At 45.3% G+C, this 16002-nt stretch overlaps 1 protein-coding gene across 1 annotated transcript; it reads left to right on the top strand.

Moving 5' to 3' along the window:
* The first annotated feature begins 595 nt into the window (after nucleotides 1-595).
* TFAP2C (transcription factor AP-2 gamma) lies at nucleotides 596-12743 on the top strand. Its single transcript, XM_040609568.1, is given in 8 exon segments — nucleotides 596-1240; nucleotides 2638-2766; nucleotides 2768-3115; nucleotides 3352-3403; nucleotides 4939-5161; nucleotides 5836-5954; nucleotides 7380-7521; nucleotides 9350-12743. Coding segments are annotated over 8 exon segments (1347 nt in total). The 5' UTR covers nucleotides 596-1192; the 3' UTR covers nucleotides 9636-12743.
* The last annotated feature ends 3259 nt before the right edge of the window (nucleotides 12744-16002 follow it).

Genomic DNA, 16002 nt, shown 5'->3' with positions numbered 1-16002 from the left:
CTTTTGTCCCTGCCACAATAAACAAACACTTGCTCCTCTCATGTAAATGAGCAGTGATCCGGATGCACCTTAAAACACTGGGAGAAGTCGTTGCTTTTGAAAACGATGTTCATTTTGTCTGACACACATAACTGCATAGATCAAATGGCTGCAGAAAGGTAGCAATTTGGCAGGCAAGTATTTTCTAAGCTTAGATGAAAGTGTGCTCCCGGCGTCCGAAAATGCCTGTCTCACCTCCCACCTGCTGCCCCAGCCCCAAGTTTGCGCGTAAAAGATTAGACAGGCGGGATTTTCGTTAAAAAAAAAAAAATAATAATCATGCGAGGAACCAGTGGCACAATTCACACAGCCCCGGATCGGGGACGCTGAATCAGTGCTGCTTTACCTACCAGGGATTCAACACAACTGCAATAATCTTGTCGGATAATTAAGTAAATTATACCTTAAACATTGGTAGCTTACAAGTTGTAATCAGTAATTCAAACTTGACAATCATGCAAATCGAGCTCAGGCTGGCGCTCGGACTTTCTCGCTTTTGTAACGAGGACTTTTCCCGAGTTTATTTCGCCCAGAAGCCGCCGGACCCACCGCGTGTGGGGGCACCGCCGCTGCGCCTCCCTACGCGGGTCTCAGCAAAGTCCCTCCGCGCATGGGGGGGACACCCGACACTGGTCCCCCCCACCCCCCCCATCCAACACGTGGGGGGGAGGGGGGTTGGGGCAGCCTCGTTGCAGCGTGGGTCCGGGAGAGGGGATGCCCACGCATGACCTCTTCCTCGCGGGCCAGGCCTGCCCCCCCCGCTCCCTGAGCGCTCTGGGGCGCTGGGGTGGGGGGGCTGCCCCGCTCTGTGCTGCTTCCCCACCCCTCCGCGGGCGCGGAGCACAGCGCGGAAGGAGTGGCTTGAAGCTGCGCGCTCCCTCCTGAGTGGCTGGCGGCCGCGGCTCCCAAGCCATCCCTGGGGAGGAGTTATGATAATCCTATTGCCATTAAGGGCGTCTGGGCAGGGAAAAAAACCCAAGTGACCATAAGCGCGGAGGTTTAGTCCGTCATCTGTCTTCATGCCTGCCAACTGAGCTCCGTCCGGGGGGCAGCTCCTCTTCCCCAGCGCCGACGTGGATTTACCGCCCGTGGGGGGGGAGCTGAGCTCTCGTCTATTTTCGGCACCACACACCTGGTTTGGACGCTGGACGCCATGTTGTGGAAACTAGCAGATAATGTCAAGTATGAAGAGGACTGCGAGGTGAGAAGCGCGGGGAGGGGTCGGGAGTGGGGAAGGAGGGGGGGGGGGAGGGGGTCCGGCATGGGGCAGAGCGGAGCTCCGCTGCCCCCCGAGCCACGCTGCCCTCCCTCCGCTCGCTTCCAGCCGGCGCCCCGCTCTCGCCTCCCTGCCGGGCGGGATTTATCCCTTCCCGAAGACCTCCGGTTTGCCTTTTTTTTTTTCTTTTTTACTCTTTCTTTTCTTTTCTTTTTTTTTTTTTTTTTTTGGAGGTGCGAATTTTAATCCCCTACCTCCCCCAGTCTTTTGAACTCTAAAGTTTAGCGGGGTGAAAGTCGCGGCTGGCAGAAGGAGCTCGCACCCCGCGCCCGCCGCCCGCCCGCTGGAGCAGCGCCGCACGGCAGCGGGCAGGAGCAGCGGCAACCGGGGCCGGCGGCAGGAGCGGGCAGCCCCCAGCCCGCCGGCGGGGCGCGGTGCCGAGTGCCCCAGCTTGTCGGACCGGTCCGGGCTGCGGGGCCCCGCTCCGGGTGGGAGAGCGCCGGGAGGTGCGGAGGAGCCGGCCGGCGGGGAGGGAGCTGCTGCCGCGGGGATGAGCCGGGCACTCCTCGGGCGCCCGCCCCGAGCGGCCGTTCCCCTCCGCGGGAGCGTCTCTCACCCCCCGTGAGGTGCTCACGGGTTTTGATCCCTCCGAAAGCGTCTGTGTGTCCCCCCGGGTCGCGGTCCGCCTGCTTGGCTCCTACAGATAAGCTGCAGTCCCCGCTTCACGCTTCATTGGGACCCCATTCACCTCTTACTAACTAGCCCTGTTATTTTAATGACCGTGAAGCCAGAAGCTGCTAAACTCCTGGATCAGCTCAATGTAGACGTTTTAAGCTTTGACTGCTGAGGTCTGAAATGGGGGAAGCAGCAGAGATGGGGCGACCGGAGGGAAACACGCCGCCCTTCCCTGCCGCGCCGGCAGCCGTCGGGCCAGAGCTGCCGCCCCGGCTGGCCCCGGGGCCTCGGGACTGTGGGGGGGCCGGGCCCCCCGGCCTGCGCTGCCCAGCGCCCCCCCTCTCCAAGGGCAGAGGGTCTGCAGCCCCCGGCATCGGAGTCCCCCGCCCAGCCGGGCAGCGCGGCGGGATTCGGGCTGCGTCGCTGGTTTGACTTTTCCTTGACTCGCACAAGCGTGAGGATTAGCGTGTTGCAGTGGCGGTGGGTGAGGAGGGCAGCGAGAACTGGTTTGTAATCTCTTCCCTGGGAGGGGGGCAGGTTTCGTAGCCAAGCGCCTTCCAAGAGAAGGCTCCAGGGCGGCTCTCTCCTCCCCGCTTACCCGGGGCCAGCGAGTGCCGCCGCCCGGCGCGTCCCCCTGAGCCTGGGCTGCCCGACAGCCCCCCGCTGACTGCCGCCCCCCTTCTCCCCCACCTCTCTGTGCTTTCCAGGACCGGCACGATGGGAGCAGCAACGGGAATCCGCGGCTCCCGCACCTCTCGGCGGTCAGCCAGCACCTGTACAGCCCGGCTCCGCCGCTCTCCCACTCGGGCGCCTCAGACTTCCAGCCCCCCTACTTCCCCCCCCCCGTACCAGCCGCTGCCTTACTCCCAGTCCAGCGACCCCTACTCCCACCTCGGGGACCCCTTCTCCATCAACCCTCTCCACCAGCCGCCGCCGCCGCCCCCCAGCCAGCAGCAGAGCGCCTGGCCCAACCGGCAGAGCCAGGACCCGGCCGGCCTCGCCCCCCACGGCCGCCCCGGCCTCGTCCCCCACCTCTCGGCGCTGGAGAGCGGCTCCGCCGGCGGCCGCAGGGAAACGTACCGACGCTCCGAGCTCCTCCTGCCCCACGGGCACGGGCTGGACGCCTCCGCGCTGGCCGATAACCTGGGCCTGCACGACATGGCCCACCAGATGGAGGAGGTGCAGGTAAGGCCCCCCCCGGAGCCCCCCGAGCACCCCGGGGGACGGGCGGCACCCGGGCACTGCCCCCTCCCGCGCATCCCTGCTTGACGTGCCCCATCCCCGTCCTTGGAGCGAAACCCCCCTTTTCTGCCCTTAAAATGGGGGAGCGCGGGGAGGAGTGTGTGGGGGTCCCCCAGAAGTCCCCGGCTTGTTCCCTCAGCCTTTCAAGGTGCAAAACTTTCTCCCGTTTCTCTTTCCAGAACGTGGAAGATCAGCACTTACTAATGCATGACCAGACAGTCATTAGAAAAGGTCAGTAAGGTGGCACTGCAGTTTACTTTCCCTTGTCAATAGTTAAAAGTTTAATGACGCACCGGTGAATTGATGCCTTATTATCTTTTAAGAGACGGAGCCTTTCGGATCGGGCGGGCGCAGGAGTGTTTGTTACACCCTCGGTCACTGGGGTTTTCTACCGCCACCCGAGGGAAGGTGGCGGCGGGGACTGCCCCGTCCCCTGAGCCGCGGGCAGGCGTGGCGGTTGCCAGCCTCCCCCGGGAACACCGGCGGGGACGAGCCCTCTCTGGATGGCTTTAACCGAAAGCAGGACCTTGGACCGACTGTAATGCTGCCCTGGAATGCGTGTGTGTGAAGTGACACGGGGCTTTTTTTTTTTTTTTTGGTGTGGCTTGTGGTGTTTTTGTGTGTGGGGGGGTGTTTTTTTTATTTTTGGTTTGGTTTTTTGGGGGCTTTTCTGTTGCTAGCATTCAAAGACAGTTTGGAGTTTTGTATCTTTTTGTGGTCGTTTTTTCCCTTTCTTTTTTCTTCAACTTTTTTCGCAAGACTTGAGAAGGGAGTGAGTTCACTGGCATAAGCCTGCTCGGCTTTATCTTAATCGAAATGGTTTTGTAGCTGAGGTTTTAAGGAGAAAGGCGTATTGACTCAATTTAGTCATTTAGGGTTCCTCCCCCCCCCCCCCCCCCCCCGCTTTTGTTTTTAAACAAATTTGTGCTTAAAAAAAAAATTCTGTGGAAGTTTCTTCGGAAGACTTCAAACAAATACCTAACTGAGGAAAAGCAGAAGTGTTTGTCAGAGCGCTGATTGCTGCGTTTAGCTCATGGGAGAATAATTTCGCTGTCAGATGCACCACTGAAAAATCTCTCCCCCTCCGGGGAGCGGGGCCGACCTCGACTCTTTAACCCTTTCCGATCGGTGCTGAGCCGGCAGCACGCCGCTGGGGTTAACTGGGTGGATTCGCAAGGGGATGGAAAATCTGGATCTCTGGCTTGCTCCTTGCAAAGCCTTTGTTATCCCTATTCACCTCAAGGCTGAAGCCATTAACGAGCAAGGTTTTACTTTCAGTTCTCTTGTGGGCTCCATCCTCTGTCGTTCTGTCTGTTATGAGTTTGTTGGGATTAAATTCCAAAGGCGGATTCGTAAATCCGCGTGTGTGAGGTGGAAGATGAACCCAGCACGAACTGGGAGGCTTCTCCCTGCCCCGGCTCAGAAAGAGTTTTTGGCAGTAGCTGTAGGATGCTAATTTGGAGCCTGTAGTTGTGTCGGGCTTTTTATAAGCATGGATTTGCTAACTTGCAGCATGCTGCTTCAGGGATGTTTTTTCTGTGCGTTTTTTAAAAAGTATTAGTTGTGTTCGGCAGCTCCTTGAAATTTGGTGTGGCAAAATATAGCTGTTCAGATGGATGGTGGGGACGGGGGTCAGTGGTGTGAGCATTTAATGCAAAACGAAATCCTGTCTCCTGGTCTTTTTTTGTAGAAAGGAAATTCACTTGCCACTTCCTATTTATTTTTCCCTTTTATAAAAATACCTGCTTTCCCTCCTCCTCCCGCAGGTCCTATTTCCTTAACGAAAAACAGTGCTCTGAGTCTCCCCTGCCAAAAGGATGGATTAATTGGAGTGGTCATAAACCCCAACGAAGTGTTTTGTTCGGTTCCGGGAAGGCTTTCCCTTCTGAGCTCCACATCAAAATACAAAGTGACAGTAGCAGAGGTGCAGAGACGGCTCTCGCCCCCTGAGTGTCTCAATGCCTCTTTGCTCGGAGGAGTACTCCGAAGGTAGGCTGCTGCTCCCCTTACAGCCACCCCCATCGTGTCTATTGTTTGTGATTTTTCTTGTGCTTTTGTGTGTGTGTGTGTGTGTGAGCAGCCAGATTAGCATAACGAGGAGCTAAGAAAGTCTTTTAGCAAATTTCTGATTTTTAAGAAGCCCAACAACACTGAATCCTAATAGGCTTTGGAAACAAAACTTCTTTGCACTTCTGCTACTTTTCGAGAAGTGCTATTAACAGCTCTGGCAGCAGTTCCCATTCTCCGTTGAAAGTTTTATCTCAAAAATGGCTTATGGAGCTTTCTTATTCCTGTGATAAACTGTTTCCCCATGGAATAATTTTTGAATTAAATCTGTTCTTGATTAATCATTACAAGGACACTTTATATGTCCTTTTTTGCATGCACTTTAATTCAGCTTCTGATTATTATACAGCTGTTGGTTTCGATGGTGCAGTTTGAAACGTTCTGATTTTGACCTGCTGTGCTTCATCCTGGCTGGTTTGTAGTAGAGCATTTAAAAAGTAGGTCACTTGAAAAGAGCCTGTTTTTTATCTCTCTCCCCCCCCCCAACCCCAAGTAGAACCCTATTGAATGTCAGCGACTGGAATTTCTCATCTTTAAAAAGAAGTGTTCCCTGAAGATAAATAAGGCCATTTTTTTTTTTCTTTCTTTAATTACAGAGCCAAATCTAAAAATGGTGGCAGATCATTAAGGGAAAAACTGGATAAAATTGGCTTGAATCTTCCTGCTGGTAGAAGGAAAGCTGCAAATGTGACACTATTGACATCTTTGGTGGAAGGTCAGTCTTGTATGTGTCTTAAAAAGAAACTTTTTCCCCCTTCTATACAGCTTTTACCCTCTAGGCAAAGCATGGAAATACTAGAAAGTCCATCAACATAATAGTTTTTTGTTTATTTTAAAGTGAGCATGATGAGGACGTTGCAGCAACTAATAGCTGTGTGGCCTCTGAGGTGTTCCTCTCCCCCATATTCTCCCTCCAAATCTGGTTGCTAAGTCCCTGGCCTGAGTCCTACCTGCACAAACCCAGCTAATACTCCTTTTCCTCACATCGCATGGATGCTGGCAGAGGTGCAGTAATTCCTACGTGCCAAGATGCTCAAAATGCATGTTTGTCCAGTCTGTGTTTCTTGAGGGTGGTGGTGGTGTGTAGGTTGCTTTGGGTTTTGTAAGTGTGTGTGCAGGACAGGCAGGGAAGGCAAAAGGGGTGAAACTCATCACATTAGTGGGTTTGGTCCCTTATTAGGAAACTTTAAAATCTGGGGCAGCTGACTCCAATGCCTGGCCCTACCTCAGTGGTATCCTCAGAAGCTTTTCTAATAAACAAGCATATAAAGTGAGATTTATGGCTTTTGACTTCCTGATAGGAAACTGGAGCCCCTTTAATCTGTAACATGTTACGTGGACCCTCTATCAGTTGAGCTGACTTGAAGGGTGTGTATATATATATATCTGTGTGTGTGTGGTTATGTTTTGTGTTTCTGTTTAAAGCAGCTCCTGGTAGTAGTACAGTTTAATAGGCATAGAAGTAGCAATTGAAAAGTGAAAAATGATCTAACAATACCTTACTGCTATTTCAATTCTATATCAGCTCAAATAATACAGCAACTTCCATTTAAAACCTTCCTTTGGAATATGGGTTTAAGAGAGCTTACGTGTGTGCACATGCATGCATGTATGTTACAGGTAACACGCTGATCATACCAATCCATTTTTTTAAAGCCTGATCAAATTGCCTTAATGAAAAAAAGTGTACCTTGCAATTTTATTTTCTATATGAAAATGCTTATTAGAAAGCAATTTGAAAATATACTAAACTGATAAACACTTTATTGTGTAAGTGGAATTTAGTTGCCAGCTTTTTTTAAAATCTTCAGTGGACAGTTTATCTAGACGGAAGTCTGTGCTGCACAGTTAATCTAGATAGAGACAGGAGTTTTTCTTCCTAGTTTAAAGCCAAGATAATACTTTTTTTTTGTAGCAGTCACTAGGTAGGTCTTTTTTTTTCTTGATGCAAACTTGCAAAGAAACCCTGATTTATCAATTAGAACATGGTAATGAGTGGCATAGTGGTAACATAGCAGTGTCCCTTTCTGAAACAGCAATACACTTCAAAAATTCAGAACTCTTTCCTTCATTTCCCTGATCTCCTTACAACAAATTGGTATTACTACATTTAATAAGCATTCCCTTTTACCCGCGCCAGGTGAAGCTGTGCATCTTGCTCGTGACTTTGGCTATGTATGTGAGACAGAGTTTCCTTCCAAAGCAGTGGCCGAATATTTAACTAGACCACATATGGGCCGCAATGAAATGGCAAACAGGAAGAACATGCTTCTTGCTGCAAAGTAAGTTTTGGGTTTGGATTTTTTTTTTCCTTCTTTTTTCTGACCATGAGTATCTGGCTGGGGACAGTTTGGTACATTTTCATGTGTAACTTTAATCGGAGAGACGAAGCAATTCTTTTTATTTGGTTTTGGTTCAAATTCCAACTATGACAGCAGTTATTTTAGTCTGAACCAATAATAATAATATCAACAACCCTGTATGATAGCTCTAAAGCAGTTTAGACTAGTTCTGTTCTTTATACTCTAGTAAAAAACTCAGAAAAAAGTCCTATACTGGGACAGCTATATCTCTAAGAAAAAGATGCCTCTAGGTCTGATGGGGTTGAAGACCCGGAGAGCAGGTGTGGCCTGGGAATGTGAATGTGAACCAGTGCCAGGACTCTGAGCAGGAGATAATTCATCTACCCCTGTGTACGTGCAGAGGGGCCATCTCCAAAAAGAGTTGCTGGTGGGCATGCTGAGTGCAAGGGAAGCTCAGCCACTATGTCCTTGTAACTGCTTTTGGCAATAGCAGCACACAGGTTTCCCCCGTGGAACACTAGGAGTCAAGAATTGTGGGTAGTTCCTTTTCACTATTATGGGTGAAGATTTTAACATTTCAGTGAAAGCCAACCTTTGGCAGATGTGAAAAGTCCCTGTACTTGACTCAATTCCTATTACAAACCTTGATAAGAAAGGAAGGGTAAAGAAGAGAAGCTTTGTTAGTGGGTGTTCTGCAGACCTGTACTTGTACCTGTAAAGGAACAATGTACCAAACAGGCCTTTGGGAGGATATACCTGTGTTGAGTCACGCTTAACTGGTGGCTGGAGTGCTTGCTGTCCCCTTTGCCCTGCCCTGGCCTTCCCAGGCTGAGATTTAACAAAGCCTCACGATCTGTTCTGGTCTGAGGTGTTTTCTGGTTTGGGATCGAGGTAATTCCTTGCTTTTGAAAGCACCCTCAGTCTGCAGAAGATCTGACAAAATCCTGTTTAAACTGCTGAGGAGGGTTGCCCTGACTTTGGGCTCAGATCAGTTATGCAAAACTTACTCCTTACTTACTTGTTACTGAGTTAATCCAGCCTTTCTGAGAGAGACCTCCTTTTACAAGAATATATCTTCTAGAAATACAGTGTCTCTCTTTCCTTTAACTTACGCTTTTTACTGAGCACTGCTCTGCCCCTCTTCAGTGTTTTCACTATTGGTATTGTTAGGGGCACTAAGAACAGTAATCTTTTTGGAAGATGTGTGTGATCGAGAAATTCTGATAAATTGATTCTGTTAAGATATCCTCAGTTCCTGTGAAATCCCATCAATGGGACAGATTTACAAGCAGCAAACAACATATGTTTGAGCATTATTAACCACTCATGTTTTGCAAGGCATATGTGTTAGTTTGCAAGATCAGGGCCTGAATCTCTCTTAAAGAGGGCATATACATATAATATGCACAACTGAACTGAATCGCCTATTCAGCTGCTTTAGTCTTTCTAAATCACTTAACTGCAGCTGTGGAAGTTCTCATAGAAACTAGCTCAAAATTCCCACTCTCCCCTTAAAATGCAGAGCAAATGATGCAGAGCCAGCCAGACACGAGAGGTGGAGAGGTCATTTTGCAGAATGTGTATGAGGTTTTGTGACATAGATATTAACAGAAAGTTAATCGGAAATTGGTGCTAATAAATAATTAATTTTAGATGCTGCTGCTGCAGTAATAAATTTCTGAAAACTCTAATTCCCACATAACTGCTAAATATTTGATACGGACTTTTAATGTTATTTTTATTTATTTATTTGCTTTTGCATAAATTCCCACCATGGTGTAAAGTGTGATCACTTTGTGTCTTGCAGGCAGATTTGTAAGGAATTCACAGACCTCCTCACTCAGGACAGAACTCCTCTTGGAAACACGAGACCTAGTCCCATCTTGGACCCTGGCATCCAGGGCTGTTTGACTCATTTTAGCCTGATCACACATGGCTTTGGGAGTGCTGCCATCTGTGCTGCCATGACATCCGTCCAGAACTACCTAAATGAAGCATTAAAAATAGCAGACAAGACATACATGAACGCTGGCGACCAGAGCCCTGCAGAAACCAACAAAACCATTGATAAAATGGATAAGCACAGGAAGTAAAAGGAGAGAAACCAGACTTTAAACTCTTCCTCCTAAACACAGACTGGGATCTTCTTGCTGGGGGGAACATAGAAATTTGGTTTTTTTTTTTGTTTGGGGTGGTTTTTTTTTGTTTGTTACTGTTTTGGGGTTTGTTTTTTTTCTTTAAAGAAAGGAGGGGGAAAAAGGATTAAAAAAATCATCTTATTCGGGATCTTCACTCCTCCTGGATCCATGAGACAAGTCTCTCTAAAAGCTGCAGTATCCCTTATCTGTGGAAGCAAATACCAGAAGATAAGTACTTGGTACAAGTGTACTGAAATACTTTGTTGTGAAAGTGGTGCTACAAAGGGGTTTTGATGGAAATACACAGAGATACAGATTTCTTTTCCATATCCAAGTATCTAGTGGTGACCAGCTTAATGTATAGTTTTTAAGATACAGATTTTAGATGGAAGCCTATTTGTTATCTGGTACAGTTTCAGGGTTTTATTCTCTCTAAATGCAACAGTAACAATAAAGCAGTATTAAACAATGGTTTATAGATTTATATACATTAAAATTTTTTTATAAACACCTCAAAATAGTAAGATTATTGTGTGGGTTGTTTTTTTGTGTTCTCCCCGCCCCCCCCCTTCAGATTACCATAAGAGAGTACTAGAACCTTATCTGATGGTATTTGACATGCTTATTTTTATGGAAATGTTCAGGCTTTCACAAACTGCAGTAATGTTGGCTACAGTTAATATTACCTTGATTTTTATTTTTTTTTTAAACAAGGGATAGTTCAAAATGGAATTGCTTTTAGAAAATTCACTTTTCTGTGTCTAAGGATATTGCAGCTTTATTCACATATTTATAATGTCTTCTTTTTAAATTGGGGGGAAACTTGAAAGAATAGGCACATAATTTTTTTTATTTTTTTTTGGCCTATTAAGGCCAAAAAATATTTCCAGGGAGGCTTTATGTGTATTAAGGGAAGCAGTCTGTTGAATGTAAATATTTATTTATGTGTAATTTAATCGGACTTGTAAATAATGGTGAACTTTTTAATACTTTTTTTTTTATAAATGGGTTTCAAATTTTAATTTTGGTAAGTATGTCAAAGGTAATGGGTAATCTAAACATATCTTTAGGTTTATGCACAGGTATGTTATACAGGGTATTTAAGACTTGGTTTGTTTTTGTTTTGTTTTAAATATCTCAATTCTTGCCACTGAAGATTAGATTTAATCTGAGGTGTATGTTCACAAAGCAATAATTTTGTGCATCATTCACCTGATAACTGACTAGACATGCAAAATGAGTGTGTGAGTTAGTGTGTATGTGAATAATGGAGGTTCTGAACTATCTTTACATATTTGTAAATGTTCCCAATATAATGCTGATGTATATGATAACCATATAATAAAAGTATTCTGGATAGAAGCATGGAATATTTTATTAACTGAAAACAGTTTTGTTTTCTTTCTATACTTTGGGAATGTGGGGCGAGTAGCACTAGAGGACATTATGTATTGAGTCATAATTGCAGCACTTTGTTCGGATTAACAGAACAGAAATATGAAGCTGTTTGCCAGTAAAACTAATGGTTTCAATTAAACACGTTATGTATCTCCAAGAATTATTTTTTTTTCTTCCTAAGATGTCATTATCATAGGCAGCTTAAACACAAAGTGCCAGTCTTCCTCAAAATAAAAATCAATCCCCCCAGCTTTGCCTTCTAGTGAATCTGACCTTATTAGAATAATCTGTCTCTAATGACAAATATTTGCAAAATCCTTGTGTGTGAAATTTGATAGGTCTCACATCTGGCTTCAGCCCAGTTTTACTTATTTGAGGAAGTTTACAGCATTTTCCAGGAAGTCCCCAATGTATTCTGTGTGGTAGGGGTGAGGCAGGATCTCAGGCTTTCAGTAGCATTCAGCGTCTTGGGTGCCACAAACAGCCAAACAAACCTTCCTGAAGAGAAACTCCACCCCACCCCACCCTTTCCCAATGCTTAATGATAAAAAGAATAATATGCACCTGGGTTTTAGTCTGTCCTTGGCTTTTCAACACCTGATCAGTCAGCCATGTGGCCGGAGCAAACGTTGTGAACAGTGACACCGGCCAATAACCTCAAGTAAGAATTTGGTTCACATCGTGGCAGTTTGTTTCTTTCACAGATGTGCAGAAGAGGCAATATGTATGATTTTGGAATACTTTGTTTTTAGTTTATTTTTATGTTATTTTTCCTTTAAAGGATAAAGGCAAACTGCTGAAGGTGTGCAGGGAGAAGAAAGGGAAGCTCAAAGAAATGAATGGATGTGTCAGTGGTGAGCTGGGAGAAAGCTGGTTTTTGTGTTGCAATCTAGTCCCCTCTCTCCTAAAGAGGTGTGAAATTCCACCCTTTGCATTTGTTAGAGCATTTGAGAAATAAGCATTTTGGACCATCTGTAGACACAGTGCAGCCAGCACACGTGATGACTAACAGAACTTCTAAAACAGAAAAACAATATACCATTCTGATAATATTTTTACTGTTTTTATATATATACAAACATAAACTTACTAGGTGCGGTCACAACTTGTTTAGAGAATGCAGTCCTAGGGTTCTGGGGATATTTTTTTTTCCTGTTTCTGCTGCTGGACTGCTTATACAGCATATATAGTAAGATATTTTAGCTACCAGACAATGGAATCTTGCTTTTTATTAATGCACAAAACCAGGCTCTGAAATAATTGCCCCTTGGGATAGGAAATAAGGATGTTTCCATTTATTCCTGCATGCATTCAAGCAAAGCCAGTCAATTGTTTAATGTACTGGCTCGGTTCTATTTATATGTTTGGAACATTAGAAATGTTGAGTTTCCATTACCTTAATGCTTTTTCTCTACTGTGTATTTTAGATGTTGCATTATTCTAAGGCTCAACTACCTTATAAGTTGTGTCAGTAATATGCAACAAGAACAATGTCTTCTGCTCCATTCACTGAAGAGAACGGTTAAACTCTGACCTGAACTTGTCTGTCATCCAAAATTATTAATCTTAAGGTAGATGTCAATAGGCTAGTAACTTCTTGGGAAATCTAAAAAGCACAGAGTTATCTGAACATGCAGGAAAGTATTTAATTGTTTTTTCTGATCCTCAATGTTTCATGCTTTTTACTGCTTTTACATACTATATTTCCAGGCTGGCTAGAAGAAAATAAAAGTTCTAATGTAAAGCTCTTCCAAAGTTTCATTTGTCATGTCCTTTGAAAATGGATGTTCAAATGACTCTGTCCAATCTTGTCCCTTGTCATTCTCCCAGAAAAATAATGGGTTTGGTCTTTTTATAATGGGAAATGACTTTAAACTATTAGGATCTGAAAGTAAAAACTCTGAAGCTGAAATGGACAGGTTTAAGTATTGCCCTTCTGCAAAAATGTTTTTTGACACATACCCACAAAATAGTTGAATTCATGTCACTCAATATAAAAATAGCTTGTGGAAAAAGGAAAAATCTCAACCATCTTTCACTTGGCCATCAGCAGCAGCTGGGCATTGGAGGATGCTGGGATCTTTCCCAGCAGTGTTAGAGCCATGGCAGGCATCAACACTGCTGCTTTCACCTGCAGCAGCTGAGAGCATGACCTTTGCAACCCTACTACCTGACAGGCAACCTGATTGTTACAGATTGTTAATTGCAAACCTGATGATTATTCAAGACCCTTGCTCAGGAAATAATCTGACTTCATTCATGGCTGTGTTGTTTTCAGTTTAAAGATTTTTTTTTTCTAGTGTTCACAGCTTCAGAGTGAAAAGCCAGTAATTTATAAGAAAATAAGGAAAAATAATTAGCTTCTGTCTTAATTTAGTAACTGGTTACAGTTAACTTCATTTTTTAACTTAGTTTTTGCTTTACTTTTCACTTGTTTCACTGTTATTTACAAATGGTTTGTCCCACCTTGTCACTTTTGGCTGCAGCCTTACTACTGTCTATCCCTCTGCTCCCTCAGACTTTTGCAATACGCATAAACCCAGGGTTGGATCTTGAAATGGGTCTAACTTGTGGTGACAGCCTGCTGTGCTTATTTGCTGTAGCCCTTTCTTCTCTGTTTTTCCCCACGTGATGTTTATGTACATCTTTGTAGCTATTTTGTCCTATTGGTGTGCAGCCATGGTCCTGGCAGTGGGCTTGGGCTGCCTTCTGGGACACGTTCTGCAATAAGAGCTTGATTATTTTCGAAATTTTAAATTTTTTTAATGAAAAAAATAGAGTGCTGTTAAGGTTTTCTCCCAGAACCGTTACTCCACTAAAAGAACATTATGAGACTGGGGACAAAGATGCTTCCCTCTCACTAAAATAAATCTCCAAACTATAATGTTTCTGTTTATTGATATTTGCAGGTTTTTGTACAGGAAACCTGAGGCCAGTTTTGCTGAGTGCTCTGGGGTCCTGTTGGGGTTGTGACCCAAGGCTTGGTGGTGAGCCACAGGAAATGCAGATGGAACCATGCAAATGAGAATTTGTTCCTAAACCCTGGCCACAGCCAGAGATACCATGTCTTTGCAAAATCTGTGTGTTATCCAAACCAGTTGTGGTCTGTTGTAACATTTCTATGGTGCCTGGCTATTGCTGCTGCCTGTTGCCTAATGACACATTATCCATGTAGCTGCATGGATGACCATCTCTGTCAAAATTACATGGGGCCTATGCTGGGACCATATTTTTAACAAATTGCTAAATTCTGTTCTGTATCATTTGTGGCCTTCTCCCTCTTTCATTTTCACTTTCATAGGGTGATATAAAATAAGCTTTCTCCCAGTTTCAGATGCCATTTCACATTCATTGGGTGCTCTTGCATGTCTTACAAGTATGTTCCAGCTGGATTCCGTGTGTCCTTGTTGTGTAAGGGCTGGCCACAAATATTCCATTTTTCCTCTCTTTTGGCTAAACAGCCCTTTTTAACTGGTTCTTGTGAAGGCCTTGCTCACAGGCTACTACTATTCCGTGACATGTTCCCTGAATGTGATCTACAGTTTTACTCACAATTTAAAATTAAACCCACATAATCATACAGACACTCTCTGCCACAAAACTTAAAACACTTGTTTGTGAATATAGGATTAAGTTCAGAGATCTACAACAAAATAACAGAAATCCTGTTTTAGGTGAGTTTTAGAGCTTATATTTCCAGGTCATTCAGCATAAAACTGAGGGGAAAGTATCAGTTTAAACTAGGAGGATCTGAAAGGTAGTGTTCTTCAGCTGATCACTGCAATAAAAAAATGATTTCTAGTTAATTGAAAGAGTTCTTTACTAACAACAGAAAATGGATTCAAATGATTCCAGCTCACTTGTTATAGACAGGGATGCTAAAGCAGAGATAAGGGAAAATGTTTGATTGCAACCCTCTGGCAGGTGGAAATCACTTCTGCCAGGTCCTCCTCCTGTCCTTCCTCCTTTGCAGCACATCAATTCCACAGAGAAAGAAAAAAAAAAAAAAACCAAAACCCAACGAAAACCAGAGCCCAAACCACACGAACAGTGCAGGTTTTAAGTTGTATTTAGTGAAACATTATTTTGTCTCTGTAAGGTAGTAAGATGCTCTTTATGTTGTGTCAGGCTGTTGTACCCTCTGCTTGTTGCTGGAAGACCACAGACCTGAAAAAGCCACAAGGAGCGAAGGAAAAGACCTGCAGCCATAAGCCCTGCTGCCAAGGCTGCAGGTGTAGGGTCATCCTCCACCATGCCTGCTGGAGGACAGGGGCAGATGCAAAGCATAGCCTGTGCCTTGGTGTAGCCTGGCACTGGATGATGCTTGAGCTGAGCTGGGTGCTGGACTGTGAGCTGGAGCAGCTGGGATAGAGGCACATGTGGTTTTGGCTGTACAAGAGAAACAGTAATTAACCTCCAGCAGAAGGGTAGGGCAGGTACCTGGGATTGGTAATTTTCTCCAGCTCTTGCAGCAAAATTTACCTGAGCTCATTTGTCAAGCTTTGACTCCTTAAATCTATAGCTCTAATTAATTAAGAATCTCCAATTACTCCAAACTGATGCTCTATATTTAAGGTTAAGGTGTGGTGAAATCCAGAGAAAACATGAGAGAAGCTGGAGAATGTTCAGAGCTGGAGATGCCAGGAAACTGGGTTTTCAGAGATCAAGGTGCACAAAGGTGCAAAGGAAGCCAGATGGCTCAATGTGTCAGTGAGACCTGGGGCAGGTCCTAAATTGCCAGAAACCACTGTCCAGTATTTGGACATCTGTCCTTGTGTCCTTAAGAAAGGAATGACCACCAAACCTCTCAGCAGGTGGTTCTTACCTCAGAGACCCAAAGCCAAGTAACCTTTGGCATTTAAGCCCAAGTCTGGGTCTTTTCTATACCAGAAGCATATTGGATGAGGCTCTGGTTCTTTACAAC

The sequence above is a fragment of the Falco naumanni genome, chromosome 10 (genome assembly GCF_017639655.2).
Source record: "Falco naumanni isolate bFalNau1 chromosome 10, bFalNau1.pat, whole genome shotgun sequence".
Taxonomy (NCBI): domain Eukaryota; kingdom Metazoa; phylum Chordata; class Aves; order Falconiformes; family Falconidae; genus Falco; species Falco naumanni.
The sequence above is the reverse complement of the archived record's forward strand: the minus strand, read 5'-3'. Positions and strand labels throughout refer to the sequence as shown.